The sequence below is a fragment of the Sapajus apella genome, unplaced genomic scaffold (genome assembly GCF_009761245.1).
Source record: "Sapajus apella isolate SASKATOON/1434 unplaced genomic scaffold, GSC_monkey_1.0 scaffold124, whole genome shotgun sequence".
In the NCBI taxonomy this organism is placed as follows: domain Eukaryota; kingdom Metazoa; phylum Chordata; class Mammalia; order Primates; family Cebidae; genus Sapajus; species Sapajus apella.
The window spans coordinates 3,721,408-3,749,306 of NW_022437064.1; the positions used below are offsets into that span (position 1 = coordinate 3,721,408).

The 27,899-nt window shown below is 39.1% G+C and overlaps 1 protein-coding gene across 1 annotated transcript; it reads left to right on the forward strand.

Annotated features, from left to right (window-relative positions):
* The first annotated feature begins 1,318 nt into the window (after positions 1 to 1,318).
* LOC116538954 (alcohol dehydrogenase 1C) lies at positions 1,319 to 27,367 on the forward strand. Its single transcript, XM_032261552.1, has 9 exons — positions 1,319 to 1,731; positions 5,268 to 5,369; positions 11,193 to 11,331; positions 13,038 to 13,125; positions 13,225 to 13,444; positions 15,247 to 15,507; positions 18,209 to 18,344; positions 19,224 to 19,362; positions 26,755 to 27,367. Exons 1-9 carry the CDS (start codon positions 1,714 to 1,716, stop codon positions 26,777 to 26,779), a joined length of 1,128 nt encoding a protein of 375 aa, XP_032117443.1. The 5' UTR covers positions 1,319 to 1,713; the 3' UTR covers positions 26,780 to 27,367.
* Positions 27,368 to 27,899: the final 532 nt, after the last annotated feature.

The following is a 27,899-nucleotide window of genomic DNA, read 5'->3' on the forward strand; positions in this document are numbered from 1 at the left end:
AAAATTTAACATGTTCAAATCAACCTGTTAGTGATTTTAGTGAATAAAGCTACTTTCCTCCCACTCCTTCAGGCAGAAATGTTTGGAGTTGTTTTGGATTTATCACAAGTTCTTTAAATTTGTCTTTAAAATTTATTTCTTTATTTCTTCCTTGCTATTTCTACTAAGTCCTGGAACTAGAGCAGTGAGCAGACGGGAGTACAGACTTTGGAGGCAGGAAGACTGATTTCTAATTCTGATTCACCCGCAGCCCAGCTGGGGGCCCTGGTTCTGGGATACGGTTTCCTTACCTGTGAAAATGAATCATATTTGTACCCACATCATAGGATTAATCTGAGGATTAAATGAGTTAGTTAACATAAAGCACTTAGAACAGTGCCTGGCATATATTAAGTGTCACTTAATTATTAGCTGTAGTTATTATCATTACTATTCCTTAGTTAGGAACTTGAACTCTGGGGAAAACCTCTTAGAATTGTATCTGAGGCATTTGCTTAACCTCTTTTATCCTCAGTTTCTTCATAAAGTGTAATGTATGATACTGTCTTCCTAAAAATAATTAAGTTAAAAGATGTAAGTAAAGCACTTAATAAAGTAATTACTCAATACATTTTGGCCGTTATTGGTAATATAATATTATTATCAACGAAAATAATATGATCCTATGGAAAAACCCTATAGATTCTTCATACTTAAAAAACTATTTTCAATTTATAGACAATGTATTAGTCTCTTCTGATACTATGAAGAAATACCCGATACTGTGTAATCTATAAAGGAAAGAGGTTTAATTGACTCACAGTTCTGCATTGCTTGGGAGACCTCAGGAAACTTACAGTCCTGGGGGGAAGGAAACGGAGAAACAGGGACCTTCTTAACAGGGTGACAGGACACAGCGAGTGCAGCAGGGGAAATGCCAGATGCTTGTAAAACTATCAGATCCTATGAGACTCACTCATTATCACAAGAACAGCCAGGGGGAAGCCATTGGACAGATCAAATATTCAGGCCTAGAAGCTTAGACTTTTTGCTCCTTAGCCTGCTTCAACCCAAAAATGTTTGAAAGATGTTAGATTATTTATGCATTCAGGAAAACAGTCCTGTATTTTTCCTATCCAAATATACTTTAAATAAATATTAACCACATTGCTTTGCCAAGTCATTTGGCCGATAAAATGAGAAATTTAAACAATATGACTTCTGAGCTCCTTGCCACTTACAGTGTTTTTCCTCAGGCCTTGCAAAGCCTTTCGTTTATCCCTTCCTTACTCCTCCTCCTTCCTAACTGCACCACTTGGATTTAAAGTTGCAGCTTAGTGAAGACAAAGGGAAAAGAGGACTCTGAATGACCCCTGTGGATTTGAGAGAAGAGAAATAGAAATTTGAGAGAGGAGGAAGAGAGTAAGGAAGAAAGAAAGTGAATAAAATTTATCACTTTAACTTAATGTTTAACTTAATGAAAGCAAAATCTTATCTGAAATTGGAAAAGTCAAGGTTTTGAGTGCTGGTTCAGTGCCCATTTCTTTATGATTTGATGTCTGAGAATAATGTGATGGGTGTGGCCTAAAAACCTAGATCACGTGTGGAATTGGAATTGGGTGTTATACAGGCAAACGAGATAAATATCTGTGCAATATACCCACTTTATGCACTTAAGCAGGGAAGAAATCCACAGGGGCACGTCTCCTGATCTGCAGAGAAGACAGAAACAACATGAGCACAGCAGGAAAAGTAAGCAAAAACTATATTACTGTTGGAAATATATTCTCATCAATAGAACAAAGAAATGAATACAGTATTTGATGAATAATTTAAAATTCACATCTAAGTTAGAAATTATATGCTGAAATATGATGTGCAATATATGCTACAATATGTGACGTATACTGAACTACAGTGGAAATAAGCTATTCCTAAATATCTTCAAAAAGAATGTACAGAATCTGTATCCATTCTTTATTTCCTAAATTAAATAAATTTGCAGTAAAGTGACAATTTATTTCAAGCTAATCATGACTGATTTGTAAATCTAAAGTCAGAAAAGTCTTTAATCAGAAATTATCTTTATATTAAGAAGCCATAATTTAAATGTGTTATTATTTGTAATCATATTTTTTGTGAACACCAGAAAGGTAAGTATGACAAAACTTTTATGAGAGGAATTTGAGTTAGAAGATTTTGAAATATCTTTTTAACCTTACTGTAAAATATCTTACAAAACACTCATTGTTCTCACACCATTAGAATCATCAAGGTTAAGCAAGTTACCACATGCAAATTCTGATTAAAGGGGGCCCATTATGACACAATTCAGGCAATTTCCACAGCAATCCTATGGAACAGTATCTTCCCCGTATAAAAGTCACTATGATTTTACAGAAAAATAATAATACAATTTGAATCACCTATTAGCACTCAGAACACAGATATTTGTTTTTTTCTTCCATAAATTATACTTATTTTTTCAATGTGTTTACAGGTGCACAGAAGTCTATGTGCTCATTCAATATAATCAATTGATATTTTTAATTGCCTAATTTAAAAACCTGTGCAACTATTTCCAGCCATTTGTTGTGTTAGGAGTGTACCACACAGTAAAATATCTCACTATAATAACTCAGTTTAAAGGTTCTGAGGCTTCTCTCTATGCTGTGTGACAAAACAAGCTCTTCAATAAGAAAAGTTGGAAATTACATGAGTGGCCCACTGTTCTTCTACCACTTCATTTCACCTCCATTCATTATTGATTAATATTTACATTCCTCGTAGAAAATAATTAGGAAAATGAAAATTTAAATTTGTCATTAACCAAACTTGACTTAAAAGAAATAATGAGTTCATAGAGAAAAAGTATAAACCAATCATACTAATAAAAATAATAACTGATGAAATCAATAATCCTCCCCTCTTTGATGCAATGTCAATAACTTAGCTTTTTGACAGCATTTCATTTATGTTTACCTATCCTGCATTTTATTTTCCTCAAATGCTAAATAGTGACAATACTAATATCTATTTCATAAATTAATAGTAAAAAGCACTTAGAATAGTACCTGGTAAATAAAAATGAGTCAATAAATATTAGCAAATATTATTATTGTTGCTATTTAACATTTTGCTATTTACTACCATGGAGTACTGGAAACATGAGGCTAGATTGATCTTTTTTTTTTTTTTTTGGAGACAGAGTCTCTTTCTATTGCCCAGGCTCGTTGGAGTGCCATCTCAGCTCACTGCAACCACCACCTCCCGGGTCAAGCAATTCTCCTGCCTCAGCCTCCCAAGTAGCTAGGATTACAGGCACATGCCAGTATATCTGGCTAATTTTAGTAGAGACAAGGTTTCATCATGTTGGTCAGGCTGTTCTTAAACTCCTGACTTCAGGTGATCCATCCTCCATGACCTCCCAAATTGCTGCGATTACGGGCGTGAGCAGTCGTGCCCGGCCTGATCTTTATTCTCTGGACAGTCAGCTTTGAGACTTCAGGAAAATTATTCAATCACTGAGTCAGTTACTCCTTAATTATTTAAGCTGTAATAAGATCAATAATTCAATAATACTGTCCTGGTAGCATCCTTTTTAGGTTTAAAAATAATACATGTTGTTCACAACAGCACAATTTCCAACTGCAAAAGTATCGAACCAACCTAAGTGCCCATCAACCAATGAGTGGATAAAGAGAACGTGATATATATACACCACGGAATACTACTTGGCCACATAATAGAACAAAATAATGGCCTTTGCAGCAACTTAGATGAAGCTGGAGGTCATTATTCTAAGTGAAGTAACTCAGGAGTAGAAAATAAATACCATATGGTCTCACTTATAAGTGGGAGCTAAGCTATGAGGATGCAAAGACATAAGAATGATATCGTGAACAAAGCATTTCTATGCAAAAGCATAAGAATATATAATGGCATAAGAATGATATAATAGGAATGAAAGACCACACATTGGGTACAATGTACATTGCTCAGGTTACAGGTGCAGGAAGTCTCAGAAATCACCACTAAAGAGCTTATCCATGTAATCAAAAGCCACCTGCACCCCCAAAACTTTTGAAATTAAAAATAAATTTTAAAAATAAAAATAATACAAATAATGCAGGTAACTCACTCAGCATAAGCCATTAATGCACCTGTCACATCATAGGCAGCTGATAATCAGTAACTCTTACTATTAGTACTTTATTTTTAAGTATTCTGATATTTATTTTGGCATGGACCACACTGAAAATCCTGCAAAGTTGAAGGATATGACAAATGAAGAATAAAAATGAGTTGGCAGGAGATGAAATTTCAATTGAATTTTTATCATACTTGCAATTATGTTGATTCTCAATAGAAAGAGCTCTGTGAATTGTACATGCTTTATATACTGTACAGTTTAACAGTACACTGCCACGCAGTGGAAATACGTGATCAGCTTTTATTTTTAAGGACATCTGTGGATAAGCTTTACTAGCTAGAACTCAAATACACAGTTTCTCCAGTTTTGAAATACGTATCTGTGGTCTGAATGTACACACACACACACACACACACGCACACGCACACACACACACACACGCCATCACCACTAACTCTAATCTCTGTAATTTTTGGCTCAAATCTAAGCTGGAAGGAGTCTCTACATATAAATTAGAAAACAAAACAGGCTGCCAAAGCTGCATTTCAAATGGGTGTTGGAGACAAGTATCACACAGAAGTGGAGAGAGAAAATTAAAAGAGGACAATAGGCAAATAGAGAACGAGACATCATCCTACTTGTATAAGTAGGTTGTGTATCGTTTAGTAGATAAGTGTATAATTGTTCTTGTAGAGTCAGATCCTTTTGGCCTAAGCAGAAAATTGAGCAAGAAAGTAGTGTATTTTATTTAGACATACACTGACTCTGTCAGCAAAATAAAGGTGAGTTAGAACATGTATCAGCCAATAGTTGTGGGTGAACAGGTGTCTTCCAGGACAGCATTAGAAAATATCAGGATTACATCTCTGGTGAAAAACACAAAACAAAAGAAAAGCCTAAATAAATATGTTCCATTTTATCTCAGTGCCTTACTACACTTAACTGTGTTTATCTTTCCTTATGTTACTGCTTTATAAAAAGATACTCTTTATAAACCAGAGGACTTCCTTTCTATGCAACACTTGTTAGGTACCAGACATGGGACTCAATGTTGCATGTACAAAGATGAAAAGACACGATTTCTGACTTCAAGAGTGGGAAAACACTGTCACCATCTCTCTGTTTGATTTTCTAGGTAATCAAATGCAAAGCAGCTGTGCTATGGGAGGTAAAGAAACCATTTTCCATTGAGGATGTGGAAGTGGCACCTCCTAAGGCCCATGAAGTTCGCATTAAGGTGAAATATTTTTTTCCATTTGTATTTAAAGTTTTAAAAATTCAGATAATATTAAAAATAGAAACATCCAAAACCCAATAAGAGGTATTTTTATGTGATTATCCAGAAAATAGAATTACATTTGTTGTCAAGGAAAGTATAAGTTGTTATTTTTTTTAAGTGAGAAAACAGTACATGCGGTATAATTCCAGTAAAATACAAAATAATTTATGTGTTTGTACAAAGGAATATATATCAAGACCTCAAAATCAATTTGCATTAGATATTTTCTTGGTATTAATTTTCAGTTTCTACTTCTTTTTCTTTTAACTCTGCATTCTTCTATATTATGCAAGACAAATATTTTACGACCAATTATTTCACATATTATTCTAAATTGTTAAATTCAAGGGAGAAAGATAGAGGAAGGATTTAGATTGAATGATTTTAGAGATAAGCAGAATATTTCATATTTGGGATTGGAGGGATTATCAGCAAAACCCTTGAAAACATGTTAGAATAACAATTTTAGAAAATTGAATTTGTTAAGTCCATCTGACAGTCATAATCTTTTCTGAATCTAAACATCTTCTCTTTTTTTTTTTTTACTTTTTTTTTTTATATATGGTACGTTAGGTTCTGGGGTACCTGTGCAGATCATGCAGGATTGTTGCATAGGTACATAGATGGCAATGTGGTTTGTTGCCTCCATCTCCCTGTCACCTATGTCTGGCATTTCTCCCCATGTTATCCCTCCCCAACCTCCCCATACCCCTGCTGTGCCTCCCCTGGCCCCCACAACAGACCCTAGTGTGTGATGCTCCCCTTCCTGTGTCCATGTGTTCTCATTGTTCAACACCCGCCTATGAGTGAGAACATGCAGTGTTTGATTTTCTGTTCTTGTGTCAGTTTGCTGAGAATGATGGTTTTCAGGTTCATCCATGTCCCTACAAAGGACACGAACTCATCATTTTTTATGACTGCGTAGTATTCCATCGTGCCACATTTTCCCTGTCCAGTCTATCATTGATGGGCATTTGGGTTGGTCCCAAGTCTTTCCTGTTGTAAACAGTGCTGCAGTGAACATTCATGTACATGTGTCATTATAACAGAAGGATTTATAATCCTTTGGATATATACGCAGTAATGGGATGGCTGGGTCAAATGGAATTTCTATTTCTAGGTCCTTGAGGAATCACCACACTGTCTTCCACAATGGTTGAACTAATTTACACTCCCACCAACAGTGCAAAATGTTCCTATTTCTCCACATCCTCTCCAGCATCTGTTGTCTCCAGATTTTTTAATGATCACCATTCTAACTGGCGTGAGATGGTAGCTCAATATGGTTTTGATTTGCATTTCTGTAATGACCAGTGATGATGAGCATTTTCTCATATTTTTTGGCCTCATATACTTCTTCTTTCGAAAAGTCTCTGTTCATATCCTTTGCCCACTTTTGAATGGGTTGGTTTGTTTGTTTCTTGTAAATCTGTTTTAGTTCTTTGTAGATTCTGGATATAAGTCCTTTCTCAGATGGGTAGATTGCAAAAATTTTTTCCCATTCTGTTGGTTGCTGGTTCACTCTAATGATTGTTTCTTTTGGTGTGCAGAAGCTCTGGAGTTTAATTAGACCCTATTTGTCTATTTTGGCTTTTGCTGCCAATGCTTTTGGTGTTTTAGTCATAAAGTCCTTGCCTATGCCTATGTCCTGAATGGTTTTACCTGGGTTTTCTTCCAGGGTTTTTTATTATTTTGAGCTATGGTCCTTCGATACCTAGTTTATTGAGAGATTTTAGCATAAAGGGCTGTTGAATTTTATCAAACGCCTTCTCTGCATCAATTGAGATAATCATGTGGTTTTTTGTCTTTGGTTCTGTTTATGTGGTGAATTACGTTTATAGACTTGCGTATGTTGAACCAGCCTTGCAACCTCTGGATGAAGCCTACTTGATGGTAATGGATAAGCTTTTTGATGTGCTGTTGCAATCGGTTTGGCAGTATTCTATTGAAGATTTTTGCATCTAAGTTGATCATGGAAATTGGCCTGAAGTTTTCTTTTCTATTGAGTCTCTACCAGGTTTTGGTATCAGGATGATGTTGGTCTCATAGAATGATTTGATAAGGATTCCCTCTTTTTATATTGTTTGGAATAGTTTCAGAAGGAATGGTACCAGCTCCTCTTTGTATGTCTGGTAGAATTTGACTGTGAACCTGTCTGGACTTGGACTTTTTTTTGTTGGTAGGCTATTAATTGCTGTCTCAAATTCAGCCCTTGTTATTGGTCTGTTCAAGGTTTCAACTTATTCATGGTTTAGGCTTGGGAGGGTGCAAGTGTCCAGAAATTTATCCATTTCTTGCAGGTTTACTGGTTTATGTGCATAGAGTTTATGTAGTAATCTCTGATGGTAGCTTGTGTTTCTGTGGAATCGGTGGTGATGTCCCCTTTATCGTTTCTTTTTTTTTTTTAACATCTATTTGATGCTTCTTCCTTTTCTTTTTTATTAATCTAGCTAGCAGTCTGTCTGTTTTGTTCATCTTTTCAAAAAACCAGCTCCTGGATTTGTTAATTTTTTGAAGGGTTTTTTGTGTCTCTATCTCCTTCAGTTCTGCTATGATCTTTGTTATTTCTTGCCTTTTTCTAGCTTTTGAGCTTTTTTTAATCTTGCTCCTCTAGATTTTTCAATGTTGATGATAAGGTTTTGATTTTAGATCTTTCCTCACATCTCATGTGGCATTTGTTGCTAAATTTCCCTCTAGACACTACTTTAAATGTGTCCTAGAGATTCTGGTACATTGTGTCTTTGTTCTCATTGGTTTCAAAGAACATCTTTATTTCTGCCTTCATTTAATTGTTTATCCAGTAAACGTTTAGGAACCAGTTGTTCAGTTTCCATGAAGTTGTGTGTTTCTGAGTTAGCTTCTTAATCTTGAGTTCTAATTTGATTGCCCTCTGGTTTGAGAGACTGTTTGTTATGATTTCCATTCTTTTGCATTTGCTGAGGCGTGATTTACTTCAAATTATGTGGTCAGTTTTAGAGTAGGTGCAATGTGGTGCTGAGAAGAATGTATATTCTGTGGATTTGTGATGGAGATTTCTGTAGATGTCTATTAGGTCCACTTGGTCCAGGTATGAGTTCAAGTCCTGGATATCCTTATTAATTTTCTGTCTTGTGGATCTGTCTACTATTGAAAGTGGAGTGTTAAGGTCTCCCACTATTATTGTGTGGAAGTCTAAGTCTCTTCGTAGGTCATGAAGAACTTGCTTTGTGTATCTGGGTGCTCCTGTATTGTGTGAATATATATTTAAGATTGTTAGACCTTCTTGATGCATTGATCCTTTTACCATTATGTAATGCTCTTCTTTGTCTCTTTTGATCTTTGTTGGTTTAAAGTCCATTTTATCAGAGACTAGGATTGCAACTCCTGCTTTTTTTTTTCGCTCTTCATTTGCTTAATAAATCTTCCTCCATCCCTTCATTTTTAGCCTATGTGTGTCCTTGCATTTGAGATGGGTTTACTGAATACAGCATACTGATGGGTCTTGACTTTTTATCCAATTTGCCAGTCTGTGTCTTTTGATTGGGGCATTTAGCCCATTTACATTTAAGGTTAATATTGTTATGTGTGAATTTGATCTTCCTCTTTTTATGCTAGCTGGATGTTTTGCCCATTAGTTGACGCATTTTCTTCATTGTATCAATGGTGTTTACCATTTGGTACATTTTTGGAGTGGCTGCTTCTGGTTGTTCCTTTCCTTGTTTAGTGCTTCTTTCAGGAGCTCTTGTAAGGCAGGCCTGGTGTTGATGAAATCTCTCAGCAATTGCTTGTCCGTAAAGAATTTTCTTTCTCCTTCACTTATGTAGTTTAGTTTGGCTGGATATGAAATTCTAGGTTGAAAGTTCTTTTCTTTAAGGATGTTGGATATCGGCCCCCACTCTCTTCTGGTTTATAGGGTTTCTGTCAACAGATCTGTTGTGAGTCTGATGGGCTTCCCTTTGTGAGTGACCCAACCTTTCTCTCTGGCTGTGCTTAGCAATTTTTTCTTCATTTCAACCCTGGTGAATCTGACAATTATGTGCCTTGGGGTTGCTCTTCTTGAGGAATATTTTTGTGGTGTTCTCTGTATTTCCTGGACGTGAATGTTGGCCTGCCTTGCTTGGTTGGGGAAGTTCTCCTGGATAATGTCCTGAAGAGTGTTTTCCAGCTTGGATTCATTCTCTCCATCACATTCAGGTACGCCTATCAAACGTAGATTAGGTCTTTTCACATAATCCCATATTTCTTGGAGGCTTTGTTCATTTCTTTTCACTCTTTTTTCTCTAATCTTGACTTCTCGTTTTATTTCATTTAGTTGATCTTCAATCTCTGATATCCTTTCTTCTGCTTGGCCTATTTGTCTATTGAAATTCATGTATGTTTCATGAAGTTTTTGTGCTGTGTTTCTCAGTTCCATCAAGTCCTTAATATTCTTCTCTGTTTATTCTAGTTAGCATTTCATCTAAATTTTTTTCAAGCTTCTTAGTTTCTTTGCATTGGGTTAGCACACGTTCTTTTAGCTCTGAGAAATTTGTTATTACCCACCTTCTGAAGCCTGTTTCTATCAGTTCATCAGATTCGTTCTCTCTCCAGCTTTGTTCCTTAGCTGGTGAGGAGTTCTGATCCTTTGGAGGAGGAGATGTGTTCTGGTTTTTGGTGTTTTCATCCTTTTTGCACTGGTTTATTCCCATCTTCTTGGCTTTGTCTACCTGTGGTCTTTGTAGTTGGTGACCTTCAGATGGGGTCTCTAAGTGGACATTCTTTTTGTTGATGTTAAAGCTATTTCTTTCCATTTCTTAGTTTTCCTTCTAACAGTCAGGCCCCTCTGCTGCAGGACTGCTGGAGGTCCACACCAGACCCTGCTTGCCTGGGGATCACCCACGGGGGTTGCAGAACAGTAAGGGTTGTTGCCAGTTTCTCCTTCTGTTATCTTCATACCAGAAGAGTACATGCCAAATGTCAGTCTGAGCTCTCCTTTATGAGGTGTCTCTTTGGGTATATGGCAGTCAGGGAGCTGCTTGAGGAGACAGTCTGTCCCTTATAGGGGCTCAAGTGCTGTGCTCAGAGCTCTGTTGTTTCATGCTGCTGGGCAAGTACGTTTAAGTCTGTTGCAGTGGAACTCATAACCTCCTCTTTTCCCAGGTGCTGTGTCCTAGGAAAGGCAGGCTTTATTTATAAATTCCTGACTGCTGCTCCATTTTTTCATAGATGCCCTGTCCCACATGGAGATAGTCTAGTCACAGTCTGCCAGCAGAGGCATTGCTGAGCTCCTGCAGGCCCTGCCCAGCTGCTGTGTGAACCTCCTTAAGGTGGTTAGAACTGCCTCTGTATTGGCAGACTGCCCTGGTAGTGGTGGATGCCCTTCCCCACACTGAGCTGCACCATCCCGGGTCCAGCTGCACTTACTGGGAAACTCTCGATCCAGAGCATTTCAGATTGCTTGTTTTGTGGGTGTGGTACCCACCAAACCAGATCACCTGGCTCCCTGTCTCAGCCCCCTTCCTTTCAGTTGAATGGGTGGCTCTGTCTCCCAGGCATTCCAGGCGCTCATTGAAATGGCCACCCAGATTTGTGTGAGTTTCTCTATGCCAACCCACAGCACCAGCTGAAGCAGCCATGCTGGAGCCAAAAAGCTCTTGGTGCTTTTTGGCCCAGGAATGTCCTGGTCTGTGGGCAGTGAAAACTCATTTGGAAATGCAGTAAGAACTCACTCTCTGCATTGTTCTTGCTGGGAACTGCACCCCAGAGCTGTTCCTATTTGGCCACCTTGGATGCTTCTCTAAACATTTTCTCTGTATTCTGTAGATGGTGGCTGTAGGAATCTGTCGTTCAGATGACCACGTGGTTAGTGGCACCCTGGTGACCCCACTTCCTGTGGTTTTAGGCCATGAGGCAGCCGGCATCGTGGAGAGTGTTGGAGAAGGGGTGACTACAGTCAAACCAGGTACAGGATTCACACTCAGGGAACACACCTTGGCTCACCATCACAAGATTACTCAGCCCAGATGAGGAAACAGAGGCAATGAGAGATGAAAAGGCTTGCACAATGTCACAGGGCAGCCATGACTTCAGGGGTTTCCTCCTTCCCTCTGTGCCTGCCTGACTCAGGCATGTGTGCTTTCAGGCATGCTTGTATTCTACCCTCCAACAATTATGTACTGAGAATCTACTAGATGCCAGGCAACAGTTTAGAGCCTGGAGATGTATGAGGATCAAAAGAGACACGGTGCCTACCAGTCTGGAATTCATAATCTAATAACTACTGTGTTAATGTTGCTGAACACTGTCTTCTGTCAGGACCAGACAACTAGAAATGGGAGGAGGGAAAAGACATAAGTATGGAAACTGTTCTGTGCTGAGTTCACAAAATGGAGGCTACATGGCTATTGCTGAATAAACATGATCTTTTCTTAGGTGGCCTATGGAGTCCCCTTACAAATTTCCTCTTCCAACATGGTCTCTCTTTCCAAGAATGGACTCAGTGAAGCAGTCTAGGTGAAAGGAAATGAAAGAAACAGCAGGAGCTATCCACCATCAACAATGTCTTCCTTATTACTTTTAGCCATCCTTAAATGCAATTAGTTACAGATTACTAATTATTTTATCTTCAATATTTATTTTAGCCTAATCTTATTATGTGTTAATACAAACATTTTTAGAGGTAAAGGATGAATAACTAGGATATTTTCATACCATCATTGTTACACAAACTTTGCCTATAGAATGTTATGCACCAATCATTTTTCTTGGTCTTATGAAACAGATAACATAGGTGATTAAAAATAAAAATTACCTTTAACTCTAAAGCATCACTTTAGTCAGTGGATTCTACCTGCCCCTTGCCAAATACTAATTTAGACTATGAACAGAAAATAATAAAATAAACTGTCCAATTTGAGCTTTAGCTCTTACTATTTTCTTTACTTAGAAATAAATTAATAACAAAATGAAAACCTTATTTTTCACACCTCCTTTCTCCAGCATGAGAGCATAAATAGATCATTTTTAAATTATCAGCTAAAAACATTTGAAAGTCAATTCTTATCCTAAAAGAAAGTGCCTTATTTTGGAGAGTTGAGATTTTCAGATGAATTTCTGTAATTCCTTTTTGTCCTATTTTTGTTAGTTTTCCTCAAAAAAGAACTGAGATCTTTTTTTGAAACCATTCATTTTATAATAAAGATAAGCATAGTCACTTTCAAAAGGCAAGACTTGTTCCAAAATTCCACATCTTCCCGACATCTACTGGAAATATAATAGACTACTTTCAACTAAAATTTATAATTATACTTATAGGAAGAATATTTAATTAAGATTTAATTAGCTGAGGATTACAGAAATTATATTTGCAAAGCCTCTAGGAGAAATTAGTGCTCTCAGTAAAAGTTTGTTAATACAGTAGAAGTAATTTTTTTAATCCATGTTGTTTTCCACATTTGCATTTTCTATTTAGAAATCTTCAGGCACTTATAAACCCAAACTAAAAAACAATGCCTTGGCAGGCAGTGACAAATGACATAGTTGTGATTGGATATATTTCATGGAGACTTTTCAGACACATGATTCTAATCTATACATGTAAGCTTTAAGTTTTTGCTCTATTAATTTATTGATAGATATTGTAAAAGAATTTGATTTATTCCTCTCCAGGTGATAAAGTCATCCCGCTGTTTACTCCTCAGTGCGGAAAATGCAGAATTTGTAAAAACCCGGAAAGCAACTACTGCTTGAAAAACGAGTAGGTTTCTGATGCTCTGTTTGCACAGACTTTGAGTTTGCACATTAGTTATGTTCCTGTCTCATGCCTGTGTGTGTGTCTGTGTATTGCACTGCCCAGTCTCAGCAATCCTCGGGGGACCCTGCAGGATGGCACCAGTAGATTCACCTGCAAAGGGAAGCCCATCCACCACTTCCTCGGTGTCAGCACCTTCTCCCAGTACACGGTGGTGGATGAGAGTGCAGTGGCCAAAATTGATGCAGCCTCGCCCCTGGAGAAAGTCTGCCTCATTGGCTGTGGATTTTCAACTGGTTATGGGTCTGCAGTCAAAGTTGCCAAGGTAAGAATGATAATGGGTGATAAAACCGGTTACAAGCAGACTGTCAGGAACCAAAAAGGAAGCACTTTCTCACAAGAATCAAAGATTATTTTTAGAGATTTGGAGTGTTGATTAAGAGTAGAAAAATGGCCCAGAAAGAATTGAGAGCACATGCTAGAAATTTCACCTGTTTATCACAGATAAAACGTTGAATTAAGAAAATATAAGGATGTCATTTTCAATAATTTTTCTTCTGAATTTGCTGTTTATGGGATCATGAAATTTTAGGTCTGAAAACTAAATCATGTAGTAATTCATACAACCATTAACAGCTACACATGCCTCAGGCACTGTAGGTTCTGCTGGGCTCTGACAGCAAAAGTTAATGAAATGAACCGATTGCTCTTGAGGAGCATTTAGTCTGTGGATCCTCTCCTCCCAGAATTAGGATCAACAGTAGAGTCCAAAGTCTTACCTGATGTACCTCCAACCAAGGCTCACCCACTCTGTGGATTCTTAGAAGAAAATAATGAAGCTTCAGGGATGTGTAATTCATCATTATGCCATCTCACTGCTAAAACTATCTTCCCTGCCATGAACACACACATATACATCAGACGTGGTAAATTTCAAGCAGAAATTCTTTAAAGTCTCCTCATCTGAGTAGGCTGAAAAATCTAGTAGTATGCATTATTTTATGAAACTGAGGTTCAGAGATAAAAAGATATCTGCCCAAAATCTCACTGCTGCTTAATATGAGAGGTGAGGCTAAAATGTCTTTCTCAAATCTCCTGCTGAAACTTAAATCACAGTCCATAATCATTAGCACTTTTAAATCACAGTCACAAGTCTTGTATTTTTCTAACTAAGGTAGAAAGTGGTGTTGTCCTCCACAGTATTGAATAATACTTGGTGAATGAATGAATGAATAAATAAATGAATAGACACCCTTAAGGGAACATAAGAATGAGATTATTTAGAACAGGAAGAGCATGTTACCCACAATGAAGGCTGACTATGGGACACTAGGTTTAATAAATAACCCCTAGGCAATTTAAACCAATTAGAGAGAAGCTTTTCCAAATTTTGGTGACTTTAGCACTTACTCCCTTTGTTCAATTGCCTCATCTGTTTTAACAGGTGGTCTAAGTGAGCCTACGCATAAACAGAAGCTGAGGATACTCATAACAATAGATTTTATTATTAAAATATAGACTAATGTTTCATTGATATGTTGTTCACTAGTGTATTTTTTAAATCAGGGATACACTGGTCATGACCACTGAACATAAATGAACAGAGGAGTTAATTATTGAGGGTTTAAGTGGAATATTTTTCATTTCCCTGCAGGATCTCTTTCCACTTATTTTCTAAATATTGCCTTTGTGCATATATGAGATACTGAAGCTATCATGGATTTCAGCAATTGAGAGTCCCTTCAATATTATAATCACTGCCATCTAGATCTCAAAGATCATCCAGTCCCCTGGCTCCCAGCTTAACCTTCCCACTGGAGTCACCTGGTGACAGAGTTCCACCTGCAGAGATTCTGATTTAATTGGCATGGGTTGTGACTTTGACAATGGGATAGTTTTTAAAGCTTCCCAGGTGAATCTAATATGCAGCAATTTGTGAACCATTCAACTAGTGTAACGTTTTGAATTTAAACATGAAGCATCTCAAGTCGAAAGAGGTTTCGATAACAGGTTGGACAGAAGAGTCTGAGTAGCTCTTGATAAACACCAAGGCATATCACTTTATAAAGCTTAAGCAATTTCTAACAATCATTACTTAATCCATTTTTGCATTTTCTGAAAACGCAGGTCACCCCAGGCTCTACCTGTGCTGTGTTTGGTCTGGGAGGGGTCGGCCTATCTGTTGTTATGGGATGTAAAGCAGCCGGAGCGGCCAGGATCATTGCAGTGGACATCAACAAGGACAAATTTGCAAAGGCCAAAGAGTTGGGTGCCACTGAATGCATCAACCCTCAAGACTACAAGAAACCCATCCAGGAGGTGCTAAAGGAAATGACTGATGGAGGTGTGGATTTTTCATTTGAAGTAATCGGTCGGCTTGACACCATGGTATGTACCATAACGTGCCCTGAGATTTCTGCTTCTGCAACATGGAGGATGCATTTAGGCAGCAGAATATATGTACTATTTATAGATGCTATTTTTAGTGATGAATGGAAATTTCCCATCATCTGTTTGTTACCTGGCTTATTTAATTTATTGTTATGAGAAATCTTCCATTCAATCAGCTAAGCAAACGTCTTAAGTCATATTTTCTCTTGAGAAAAGAAAAAGGACTTGTTTTTCTTCACAGAGCCACTACAGATATACTTTATTATTTTTTAGTTAAAAAGGCAAACTTAAGTAAATATAAATAATACAAATTCATTTCTCAAATTAAAAAGTTTTATTTTTCTTCTACATTCTTAACAAAAATATTTTAATAATTTGTGTATGTTACTAATAAATTCCAAACTTTTTTACATACTATTTTTCAGTCAAAAGTAATGCGCAATTTTAGACCAACTGCTATTTTAATTAAAGAGGATATGCCATAAGGAAAGTGACTGCTTTAATGCACCATTATATTTTATCACAGAAACTGGACAGTGCTGGCACATAGCTAGCACCCAATACTACTTGGACAGAGGCCTTTAAAAAGTCAACAGATTTTACCACCCACAAAAGTTAAGAGCTACATATCTCCTGGCATTGTTTATGAAATACATGAGACAATGCATACAAAATACCTCACGCAGTACAACCTGTCATGTTTCATGTGTTAAGCTCCAAATAAATGTCAGCTGCCTTTTTTTTTTTTTTTTTTGAGACAGGGTCTAACTGTGTCACCCAGGCTGGAGCACAGTGTTTATAGCTCACTGCAGCCTCAACCGCCTGGGCTCAAGCTATTCTCCTACCTCACCCTCCAAAAATACTGAGTACAGACATGAGCAACATGCCCAGCCTCAGCTGGCATTATTGATATGAAATACTATTTCCAGTCTTTCAGTTCTTACGTCATCTTGGGCTTATTACATGGTGTTACTTTCAAACAGTTACAAAATACAATTGCAACAGGAAACACATCTTTAGCTATATTTCACCTACCCAGAATTCTCTAGAATCCTACATCTAGGATTCTAGATGGATGAAAAAGTCTCCAGAGACCAACAAGTTTCCATTGCTGAGATTTTCTAGAAGGTCCAACAGTGTGGGTAATGGGGAGAAGCACCCTGAGATCAAAGCTCTCAGCAGCCTTGACCTGGGACAAATGCCACCGAGGAATAAAGAGTGAGGAGAATCCAACTTTTTCCAGGGTTATAGCTTTTCTCCTTATGCACGTTTTCTATATTTTCATTCATTTTTTCAGGTGGATCTGGAATGTATCTCATCTCAAGACACCAAATGTCTGACAGGCACATGTTTTGAGGATGTCTGGGCTTGCAAAAGTCAGAATCCAAAATCAAAAAACTAATCATTACATGCCTTGGGGGGATTCTAAACCACTTTCTAACTACAGAACATGTTTAAAAGATGACTAGAAAAGACTTTATGAGCTGTCTTTTGAGATTCCCAAATAACCAATGTAATTTCATGTAAAACTGGTATACATTTGGGGAGGTAAAAACAATGTTTAAAACATGTTCATTTGAGAAATGGACAGTAGAACAGGAATATGTTAAAAAAAGGGAGACTATCAAGTGGACAAGAGACAAATTTTGGTGAATGCTTATCTTGTTCACCATCAACATATCTGATTGAAAGAACTGGGTTAAGGCTGGGCACGATGGTTCACACCTGTAATCCCAGCACTTTGGGAGGCAGAGGTGGGCAGACGACCTGAGGTCAGGAGTTTGAGACCAGCCTGACCAACATGGTGAAATTCTGTTTCTACTAAAAATACAAAAAGTAGCCGGGCATGGTGGTGTGTGCCTGTAATCCCAGCTACTCAAGAGGCTGAGGCAAGAGAATCACTTGAACCTGGGAGGAGGAGGTTGCAGTGAGCTGAGATCACGCCACTGCAATCCAGCCTGGGTGACAGAGTGAGACTCTGTCTCAAAACAAATAAAAAAATATTGGGTTCAAAATACCTACTTAATAAATCAATGAAAAATGAATTAACTAATTCATAGATTGCCTAAAAATTATGTATGCTTGTGTAAGGAACCAGACTTTATGTATGTTTGTAATGATGTTTGCCTCTTTATTCCTTTTTTAGGAAGAACTAAGTGCACATCAATTTATCCATCCATTCTTTCATTCAAAAACCATTTTCTGGGCATTTCCTGAATCGACAGGAATATCCTATGCATAAAAAAGGGGGGGGCCGGGCGCGGTGGCTCACGCCTGTAATCCCAGCACTTTGGGAGGCCGAGGCGGGTGGATCACGAGGTCAAGAGATCGAGACCATCCTGGTCAACATGGTGAAACCCCGTCTCTACTAAAAAGACAAAAATTGGCTAGGCATGGTGGCGCGTGCCTGTAATCCCAGCTACTCAGGAGGCTGGGGCAGGAGAATTGCCTGAACCCAGGAGGTGGAGGCTGCAGTGAGCCGAGATCGCGCCATTGCACTCCAGCCTGGGTAACGAGAGCGAAATTCCATCTCAAAAAAAAAAAAAAAGGGGGGGGAGGGGAATGAAGGAGCAAAAGACATGATCTCTTTCCTCTACACACTCAAAATCCAGTTAAGCCCTATTACATGATATTGTGCATTGTGAGTAGGAACTATACCACTCCAAATTAAGGATGCTAAACATTCACTGTATTGCAGATGGCTTCCCTGTTATGTTGTCATGAGGCATGTGGCACAAGTGTCGTTGTAGGGGTACCTCCTGATGCCCAAAACCTCTCAATGAACCCTATGCTGCTGCTGACTGGACGCACCTGGAAAGGAGCTATTTTTGGAGGTATGTAGTTAGGCTTCAGAGCCAAATTCTCATTAACCTCAGAATTTCTTCCCTTTTATGAGTGACAAGACAAGGTTTTGAAAAGCAACAAAATCAAAAATATATTAAAATTTCTTTTTTATCTATAGTCTCCAAATCAATCTGACGTGGAACTAATGTAGAACTTTTTTTTTTTTTTTTTTTTTGGAGACCAAGTCTCACTCTGTTGCCCAAGCTGGAGTGCAGTGGCACAATCCTGGCTCACTGCAACCTCCACCTTCCAGGTTCAAGTGATTCTTCTGTTTCAGCCTCACAAGTAGCTGGGATTACAGATGTGCACCACAGTGCCCAGCTAATTTTTTTTGGTAGAGATGAGGTTTCACCATGTTGGCCAAGTTGATCTCGAACTCTTGGCCTTAAACAATCTGCCTGCCTCGGCCTCCCAATATGCTGTGATTACAGGCATGAGCCACCATGCACAACCCCAAGATAGACTTTTCTGATGTCACTATTAACCAGAATCTTTCATATCCACCTCTTTTTGTACTTGTGACTGCATAAGGCAAAGAAATTTCTAGTAGGCCATGGAAATCTATAACAATAAATCATCTACATGCAAATCTAGAAAACTGATGAATTTGCTCCTTAACTTTGGGCATAACATCTGTACTATAATTTCTCTATGTGAGAGAGAATAACTAAGGACCCTTGTGTATCTGTGATTTTTCTTAAGTCAAAGCATGGTAAAAGCATACTGAAGTACTCTATCTCTTATTAGCCTCGGTTACAGCAGTCTGGAATGCAGCACCTTTTCTAAACTTTCATTTATTTGAAAAATCTTCTCTTCAATTCTCCCACTTACCTTGGTTGACTCTAACAATGATATTGTCTTCTTTTCAGGCTTTAAGAGTAAAGAATCTGTCCCCAAACTTGTGGCTGGTTTTATGGCTAAGAAGTTTTCCCTAGATGCATTAATAACCAATGTTTTACCTTTTGAAAAAATAAATGAAGGATTTGACCTGCTTCGCTCTGGAAAGAGGTAGATTTTAAGTTGTTTTTTTGTTTGGCTTTGTATTCTACAGTAGGGGGTTGTCTAGCAGAGATGAAAGGGTGGAAGGATGAGAAAAATTAGAGTAACTTGGTTTTCCATTACCAGTTCAGTCTTTGCATGGAGCACAGGTAAGATCATACTGTGAGAAGCTAAAATACAGTTGTTTTGCATTTTCTATTCTGCTGAAGCCAAATTATGTTGATTACAGCAAATCCGAATGATTAGAGTCACTCAGCCTTATTTAAAAGAGAACACTCACTTTGGCACCTACCCCCTTAAAAAAAAGTTTAGTTGAAGAACCATAATTATAACGTGGAATCATTTACACCTCTGCCTGTCATCCAGATAAGGGTGACATCTAATTATTTTCAGGACTACTTTAGTATTTTCATTATGGGAGTAGGTGAGACTACATTTGGATTGTTTTCTAAGTAGGTATTACTAGATTTTCCTTTTTCTTTTTATTGTAGTTTATAAAAAATGTACAAAGAAAAGTTGTGGTAAAAGACAGGTACTAAACCCTATTATAAATGTTTATCTTACATTATCTCTAAGCCTTAGAAAAATAAGCCAATTCTATTTCCTACTGTTGGGGTTCAGGGGTTCAGGGGTGCCCTCAGCTCCCCTGAGAGGATGTTTCTCCAAGGTTCTTGGTCTCCTGCTTGCTAAAGAATGAGAGCGGGTACCAGGTGCACTCACGAAGTACATACCAGACCCCAAACAGAGTTTTTGCAGAAAGCAAATTTATTTTAGATAGAGAAAGGGGAAAAATGGAGAAGAAGAGAGAAAACTTCCACACGAGAGAGAGAGTATGTGTGGAAAGGGATTCCAGAAAGAAAATCCAGGAAAGAGAAAGACAACTTCCACAAGAGAGTTCGTGGAAGAGGATTCAAACATGGACTGCAAAGGGGTGTGAAACAAGGGGACTTTTAACCTGGGAGGAACCCCCACCTTTTCCAAGACCTCTGGCCAACGAAAGGAGTTCCTAAGAACTTTCGCTGGAATGATTGACTTTTTTATTCTTCCTGTGCCCACGAAAATTAAAAGGGAGACCGTTAAATCTCCCAGATGGAGAGAGATGAGAGGGGGGCATGGCGCTGGGAAGTTCTTGCCCTTAAAACTATGCCCCTTTGTGGACCCGGAAAGACAACACATTCCCTCATTCCCCACTCTGAACAGGAAAGTTTAACTTCTATTGGAACAGGGGTGTCAATCTCTCTTTAACTACTTCCTGCTGAAATGGGGCATAGAAGAGGCCCTGAAACTGAGGTTTCCCCCAGAGGGGATCCTTTTAGGGGTGCAGATTGATCCTGAGGTCTATGATAGAGCCCACAAGCCAAGGACATCTGGGGTTCCAGTGGCAGGATTACTTGTGACCTTACGGTTATATAAGAAATGAATGTGACAAGGTGGTTAAAGACAAGAGGCCCAGAGGCCAACAAATGTAGAATGGTTATAAACAAGCCTAGGAGAGAATAGAGCCAGGACAGTCAGTTGTTAAACAAGCTTCACAGTAATGTTTCTTGAAAATTTTTAGCCCTGTGTTTGATTGATTCCTGAGTTCTGCGTTCAAAACAATACTTGACTGGTTTACAAAATAGCAGTGTTTTCCTAGAAAAAGACTATGAAAAGGATAATCAGAGTTTGAGAGATAGTAAAGTTGAGGGTTATAGTTCTGTTAATGCCAGGATATAAATTAAACTTCTGCATGGTTACTTTCCTGAGTATCTTGTTGGAAAAGCAGATGTAGATCTTCTAATGGCTCACTGGTGTATGAAGGGTTGTCTCCTGGAACTTCAGGCTGCAGAGTGGAGGGTCTATGACTTTTCAGGAGGTGTCCAAAGCTTCAGCCAAGTGTGATGAATCCATGAGTCAATTCCTACCACCTTAACTGCCATTGGGGTAGACAGAATGACCAAAAATGGTCCTTCCCAGGATGGGCCTGGAGAGGGAGAATCTGAGGGAAGAGAATTAACAAGCACCAAGTCTCCAGGGCAGGAGAGAAATATTGAGAAGGCCATGCGAGTGTCCAGGAGAAGATGAACTTCCTGGACCTCTATGGTCAGCTTTACTTGGGTCTCTGTAAGGGTGATGGCTCATGCTGGCACTTGCTCCAGGCATCCTCAGTCCTGCCATTGGATCATCTGGTCAGACACTCAGGCCCTGAGAACCTTCGTCCCCTGGGACAGTGATTCCCTTGGCACAATGGGTGTGGATGGGATGGTGGTCCATTCCTCTGAGGGCAATTTCTTATAAAATGTCCCTTCAGACTGCACTGGTAACAAGCTCTGCCAGACTGGCAGCTAACCCTAACCTTTCCCTCATTTGAGCCCCTGGGGTCTGCTTGCCTGAAAGCCATGACTAAGGCAGCAACCTTTCTCTGATTTCTCCTGTTCCTTTCAGCCTGTCCTTCCTGGTCTCTATTATAAAACACCAAGGTTACCTGATTCAGTAATGATTTTAGACTCTGCTCTGGCCCCAAGGCCAGCTTTTGAAGCTTCCTCCTGATATCTGCTGCTGATTGAGTAATAAACTTGTCCTTTAGTATTAACTGACCTTCAATGGAGTCTGGTGACAGAGGAGTATAATTTCTTAAAGCCTCCCACAGTTGCTCAAGGAAAGCTGTTGGGTTTTCTTCCCTTCCCTTTGGGGGCTAGGTTTTCCACTTGGCAGAGGTTAATTTGGCCACGCTGTTTGGCAGAGAAAAATGAGCTGCTTCTTCCTCAAAGATTGCATGCTAAATTGGTCCCAATTTTCCAGTATACACTGTAATGGGGACTTGAGCTTGGGAATAGAAGCATCCATCTGAAATCGAACACAAGGGATGACCGTACCCCTGGTTAAAGAAATTACAGCCACTTCGACCTAAGGCATCCCTTAGGTAAAATGGGTACTGAAATGAAACATCTTTCAGTCAGTACCCTGAAATTTCATGTGCCCAAGATGTGTGATCCATCTTATCAGAGGGCCTCCTATGTAGTGGATTCGAATCATGACCTACCAGCATCATAGGACTCATGCTCACTGTCTGCAGGACCTCCAGTGACTACCATAGAGGCATAGAATGACAGGGGCTATTCAGGTGGGTAGTCACATACCAATGAGCCCTTGACGAGGCCAGTGATGCTCAGGAGATGGGTACCAACATTCCCCAGCAAAAGTCCAATTTACACAGGCCAACTTATAAAACTGCCCTAGAAGGGTGAACTTCTTGGGAGAGGCCATTAGAGCACACAGTTCAAAGAAGGCAGGTCAGGTGTGGCTGAGGATGGAACAATACCCTCAGGACCTGGGCCTCCTCTTCCCTAACCCATCTTTCATTGTAGGAAAATGCCCTTAAGGTTGTGAGACTTGCCTTATTTGGGCCCTGGAACTGGCTTAACTATGATCTTCTGGATGGAAAAGTTCTGCTGTAGAAAAAGAGCAAATCCTAGGCAGGACAAATTACACACAAAACACAAAGTCCCAAAGCCTTTAGTTTCTAAATTTCCCAAGAGGTTTTCCTAACTCAAGACTGTCTTCACCAGGGATTTGAACCAGCAAACTCACACTTGCCAGCCCTACACCTTAACCAACTGTGCTAACAGGCCACTTGCATTAGGGGAAGGCAGAAAGCTTTCTTAAGCCACATTTTGAATTAGAATGCTGCACCCTGAGGTGGTGTCCCAGGTGAAGCTGACAGCCAGCAGCCATTTCCCTTCTCTCAGTAGGGAGAGAAAAAAAAAGTAGCTTGCCTCTGTCAGTTTAAAAGCCAGGCCTCTGCACCACCCTGCTGTGTGCTGGAGGGGAAGACCTGCCCCTTGTTTTGTTCTGCCGTGATGCCAGGACCATGCGCGCACCCTGGACCGTGGCCCACACAGGGACCCGTGGCTGGCAGGCGAATGCCCCAGGGGAAGTTCCCTTGTTCCATCCCTGACTGCAGTTTTTAACAGCCTGGTTCCGCAGTTTCATGCAGGCCCTGCCTTCAGGACCAAGAGCAGCCAGCAAAAGCACTTCCCAGCTTTGCTTTTTCAAGTGCAGCCCCTCTGCTTAGCACGGGTGGCAGGAGTGTTCAGGGAAGTTATAGCATTTAGAGCCTCTGTGCCTGGCCAGGACACACTGAGTCCCTTCCCCGTTGCTTTTCTCTTGGCCAGCAGTGCTGGTGGCTGCAGCTTGCTGCACACACTTGGGCTTGCCCCCGGTGCTGAGCTGTTCCCAGCCGACAATGAGCAAAAGGCCTAGGGGAGGTGCTCCCCTGCTCCTCCCTGCACGGGAGCCAAACGCCCCGCTGCACCCGCACGTGCCCGGGTCTACCCCGGGTAACTGCACATAGCATTTGCCTGTCCCTTCTCCCACAGGCTTTTGCCCAGAGAAACAGCCAAGAAGGAGAGGAAAAGAGAGACAGAGAAAGAAAGCCAAGAGAGGGAAAGCAGAGAGAGAGAGCTTGGAGGAAAAAAACTGAGCTTTTAATTCTGGCTGGGCCACACTGCTTAAGGCAGGCTGGGCTGTGCCCCCAAAGCTGGACGCTGCTGCTCCAGTTCCCCGCAGCCCTGCCTGGCTGAGGCCACTTCAGATGTTCTTAAAGAAACAGGACAGAATGGGGTTGTTTCACTTACAGTTAGAAGTTTTCTTCTCTGGCTGTACCCCTTTCTTGGCTGTATCCCCCTTCTGGCTGGCTCTCCAAAATGTTGGGGTTCAAGGGTGCCCTCAGCTCCCCTGAGAGGACGTTTCTCCAAGGTTCTTGGTCTCCTGCTTGCTCAAGAATGAGAGAGGGGGCCAGGTGCACTCACAAAGTAAATACCGGACCCCAAACAGAGTTTTTGCAGAAAGTGAATTTATTTTAGATGGAGAAAGAAAAAAAAAGAAGAGAAAACTTCCACATGAGAGAGAGAGAAAATGTGTGGAAGGAGACTCCAGAGGGAAAATCCAGGAGAGAGAAAGACAGCTTCCACGAGAGAGTTTGTGGAAGGGGATTCAAACATAGAATCCAAAGGGGTGTGGAACAAGGGGACTTTTAACCTGGGAGGAACTCCCACCTTCTTCAAGACCTCTGGTCAATGAAAGGAGTTCCTAAGAACTTCCACTGGAGTGATTGACTTTTTGATTCTTCCCGTGCCTGAGAAAATTAAAAGAGAGACCATTATATCTCCCGGGTGGAGAGAGATGGGAGGAGGGCATGGCACTGGGAAGTTCTTGCCCCTAAAACTATGTTCCCTTGTGGACCTGGAAAGAGAACACATTCCTTCACTACCTCTAACACTTACTCTTAACAATCACCTAATATAATGAACTGTGTTACTGGCATTTATGTGAACCATAACTGGAAGCAGGCTGTTATATCTAACCTCTGCTAGCTCCAAAGTCTCAGATGTTCTAGCTCCAAAGTCTGAGATGTTTCTGCTATCCCACACTTAATTTCATGACGTTTTCAATTTTAAATAGTGTTTCTTTGGCACTCACAAAACTATTATACTAGATATTTTATCCAATATATATTCTCGAGGATGGAAAGAAACTAGCACTGACAGAGCACCAGCTGTTCCGCTAAGTGTCTTACATGCATTGACTCATGTGATTCCCAGGCAATGCTCAGTGTCAGTCTCAATCTCACTATCTTAGAGAGGAGAAAACCAAAAAGCAAAGAAGACATGACTTGGTCAAAATCATCAGGTGACAGGAAGGGGAGCCAAAATTCAAAGGCAGATCTCATTGCTAGCAAATCTATTCACTTTCTATTAAACCACACCGCCCCTCAAGAGTACATATATATACACATATATATGGAAAACAGTCATCATCAAAGGTTAGTTATCATTTTCATCATTATTGTCATTGACTCATCATCATCATAGAACTGATAAGGTGATGGCAAACATAGATGACCGAAACCAGAGGACAGTGTTGAGCAACAAAAGAAGTCATTAAGCATGCCTAATTCACTTTATAAGAATGTCATATAGTAATATGCATGTTTAAATAAAATAAATTCTATCAATAAGCAAAGATTAAAAATTGTAATAATTAATATTGGTAAGAATAAGGTGACTAGGGCACCAATAGTAATTGATACATCCTTTTAGGGAAGCAATTTGGTGATTTGTGCCAGAAACCTCCAAAAAAAAAAAAAAAAACTGGATCCTTTGTCCCAGCAATACCATTTCTAGAAATCTATAGAAATAATCATCTGAAACATACATATATGTTTAAGCATGTTTACTTGTTATCTGTAATAGCAATATTTAGAAACATTTGAAAAGTCCAACATTAAGAATATGATTGAATAAATTCCAACCATTAGAAATGAAAAAAATGAATTTATTGGCAAATTCTCATAATTTAATTTTAGACTCACAAAATAAAACATATAAATTGCATTTACAAGATGATCCCAAATTTTCAAAAAGGATAGTAAAAAATGTATCTGTGTCTAGAAAAAAGTTGATAGAATTCAAGAAATCATTGATCATGATTACTCTGAAGTTGTAAGATCACAGATATTTTTACCTGCTTCTTCTGTGCTGTATTCTCTAAATTATGTACATATATTTTTCTTATATTTGTATACACACACACACACACACACACACACACACATATAAAATTCTCAGATTCGCAAAGACCATCTTTTCTTTAAAGTATTCATCAAAAGTTGGTTTATAGAAAGGGCACTAGTTCTAGTGTAAATGTTATATTTCTAATCTTCACAAGAATGAAGTACTCTAGAATTAATACAAATCAACTTGATTCTCTACTTCTAAGAATCCTTAAACATCTCTGTATCAAAGGTCTATTAAACTTCCAGCATGGTCCTAACTTTTAAGTTATCAGTCCTTTCAGGCAAGTTACCTATCATCTTATAGTTTGTGCATATTTATATTTGGGTTTGAATCCCAACACTCTATACCAGATGTGTGACCAGAGCAAGTTACAAATCTTTCTAAGTATCAGTTTTTATAATCTCTAAAAGAGAAATAATGTGAAAACCCACTTTTAGTGTCATTGTTTAGGTTGAGATTTAAGTGAAAAAAATGCTTGAAGTATGTGACAAATAAGAACTTACTGCATGTTATTATCTGTTGTTGTTTTATATTCTTTATCATACCAGGAACATGGACACTCAAAAATGATTTTTTGAAGATGCTAATGTAGAATTAAAATCTAAACGACAGGCATACTCAGAATGTTATGAGTGAGCTTAAAGTTGAAGAAAACACAAGAGAAAACCAAAAAACATGAACTTGTGTTTTACTTGACTTGCTCCAAATGCATAGGGATAGGAATAGCACGGCTGGAAACACAGATGGATTTTCACTAAGTCACCTCAAATGCTCCTTGGACTCTCACATGAAAGCATGTGGGTTGTCTAAATGTTAACACAATGTCTCTTCTTTCCTATTGCAGCATCCGTACCGTCCTGACATTCTGAGACAATACAGATGTCTTAGACCCTTGTGGCCTCCTCTACCCTATAGGATCTGGAGCAGCAGCTGGGCAATATCATTAAATCTGCTTTTCAGAGATGTTATCAACAAATTACATATGGGAGCTTTCCAAAGAAATGGAAATTGATATGAAATTGTTTTTCAAGCAAAAGTTTAAAATCCAGATGAGAACTAAATAAAGCGTTGAACATCAGCTGGGGAATTAAAGCCCATAAGCCTTTCTTCTTAACCATTCTACTTGCGTCATCTTTGCCATTGAGGAAAAATATTTCCTATGGCTTCTTGCACTTTTGATATCTTCATAATTTTCAGTCATTGAATCCCAATGAAGGGGACCCTTCACTTGCCCTGAACATAACCATGCTATGCTCTTGTGCTTGAAATCTTCTATTCTATTTTCACTGTTGGCATTTTCCCTTTTTATTAAATAAAATGTACCAAAGCCCTAAAGTAAAAACTACAATATAGTAAAGAATAGACTCAGCTTTATAAGTGAAGAAGATCCAGAAGTTCTAAATCCAGGATATTTCTTAGTAACTCAAATAAAATGTCACACATTTTAATACAGTGAAGGGAAATGTTTTTATTGCTTTTATGCTATTTGTTTACAGTGAAAAGTCAGGAAACAACAGGTGCTGGTGAGGCTGTGGAGAAATAGGAACACTTTTACACTGGTGGTAGGAATGTAAATTAGTTCAACCATTGTGGAAGATAGTGTGGTGATTCCTCGAGGATCTAGAACGAGAAATACCATTTGACCCAGCAATCCCATTACTGGGTATATAACCAAAGGATTATAAATCATTCTACTAAAAAGACACATGCATATGTATGTATGTTTATTGCGGCACTGTTCACAATAGCAAAGACTTGGAACCAACCCAAATGCCCATCAGTGATAGACTGGATAAAGTGAATGTGGCATATATACACCATGGAATACTATGCAGCCATCAAATGGATGAATTCATGTCCTTTGCAGGGACATGGATGAAGCTGGAAATCATCATTCTCAATAAATGACACAGAAACAGAAAACCAAACACTACATGTTTTTGCTCACAAGTGAGAGTTGAACACATAGACACAGGGAGAGAAACATCA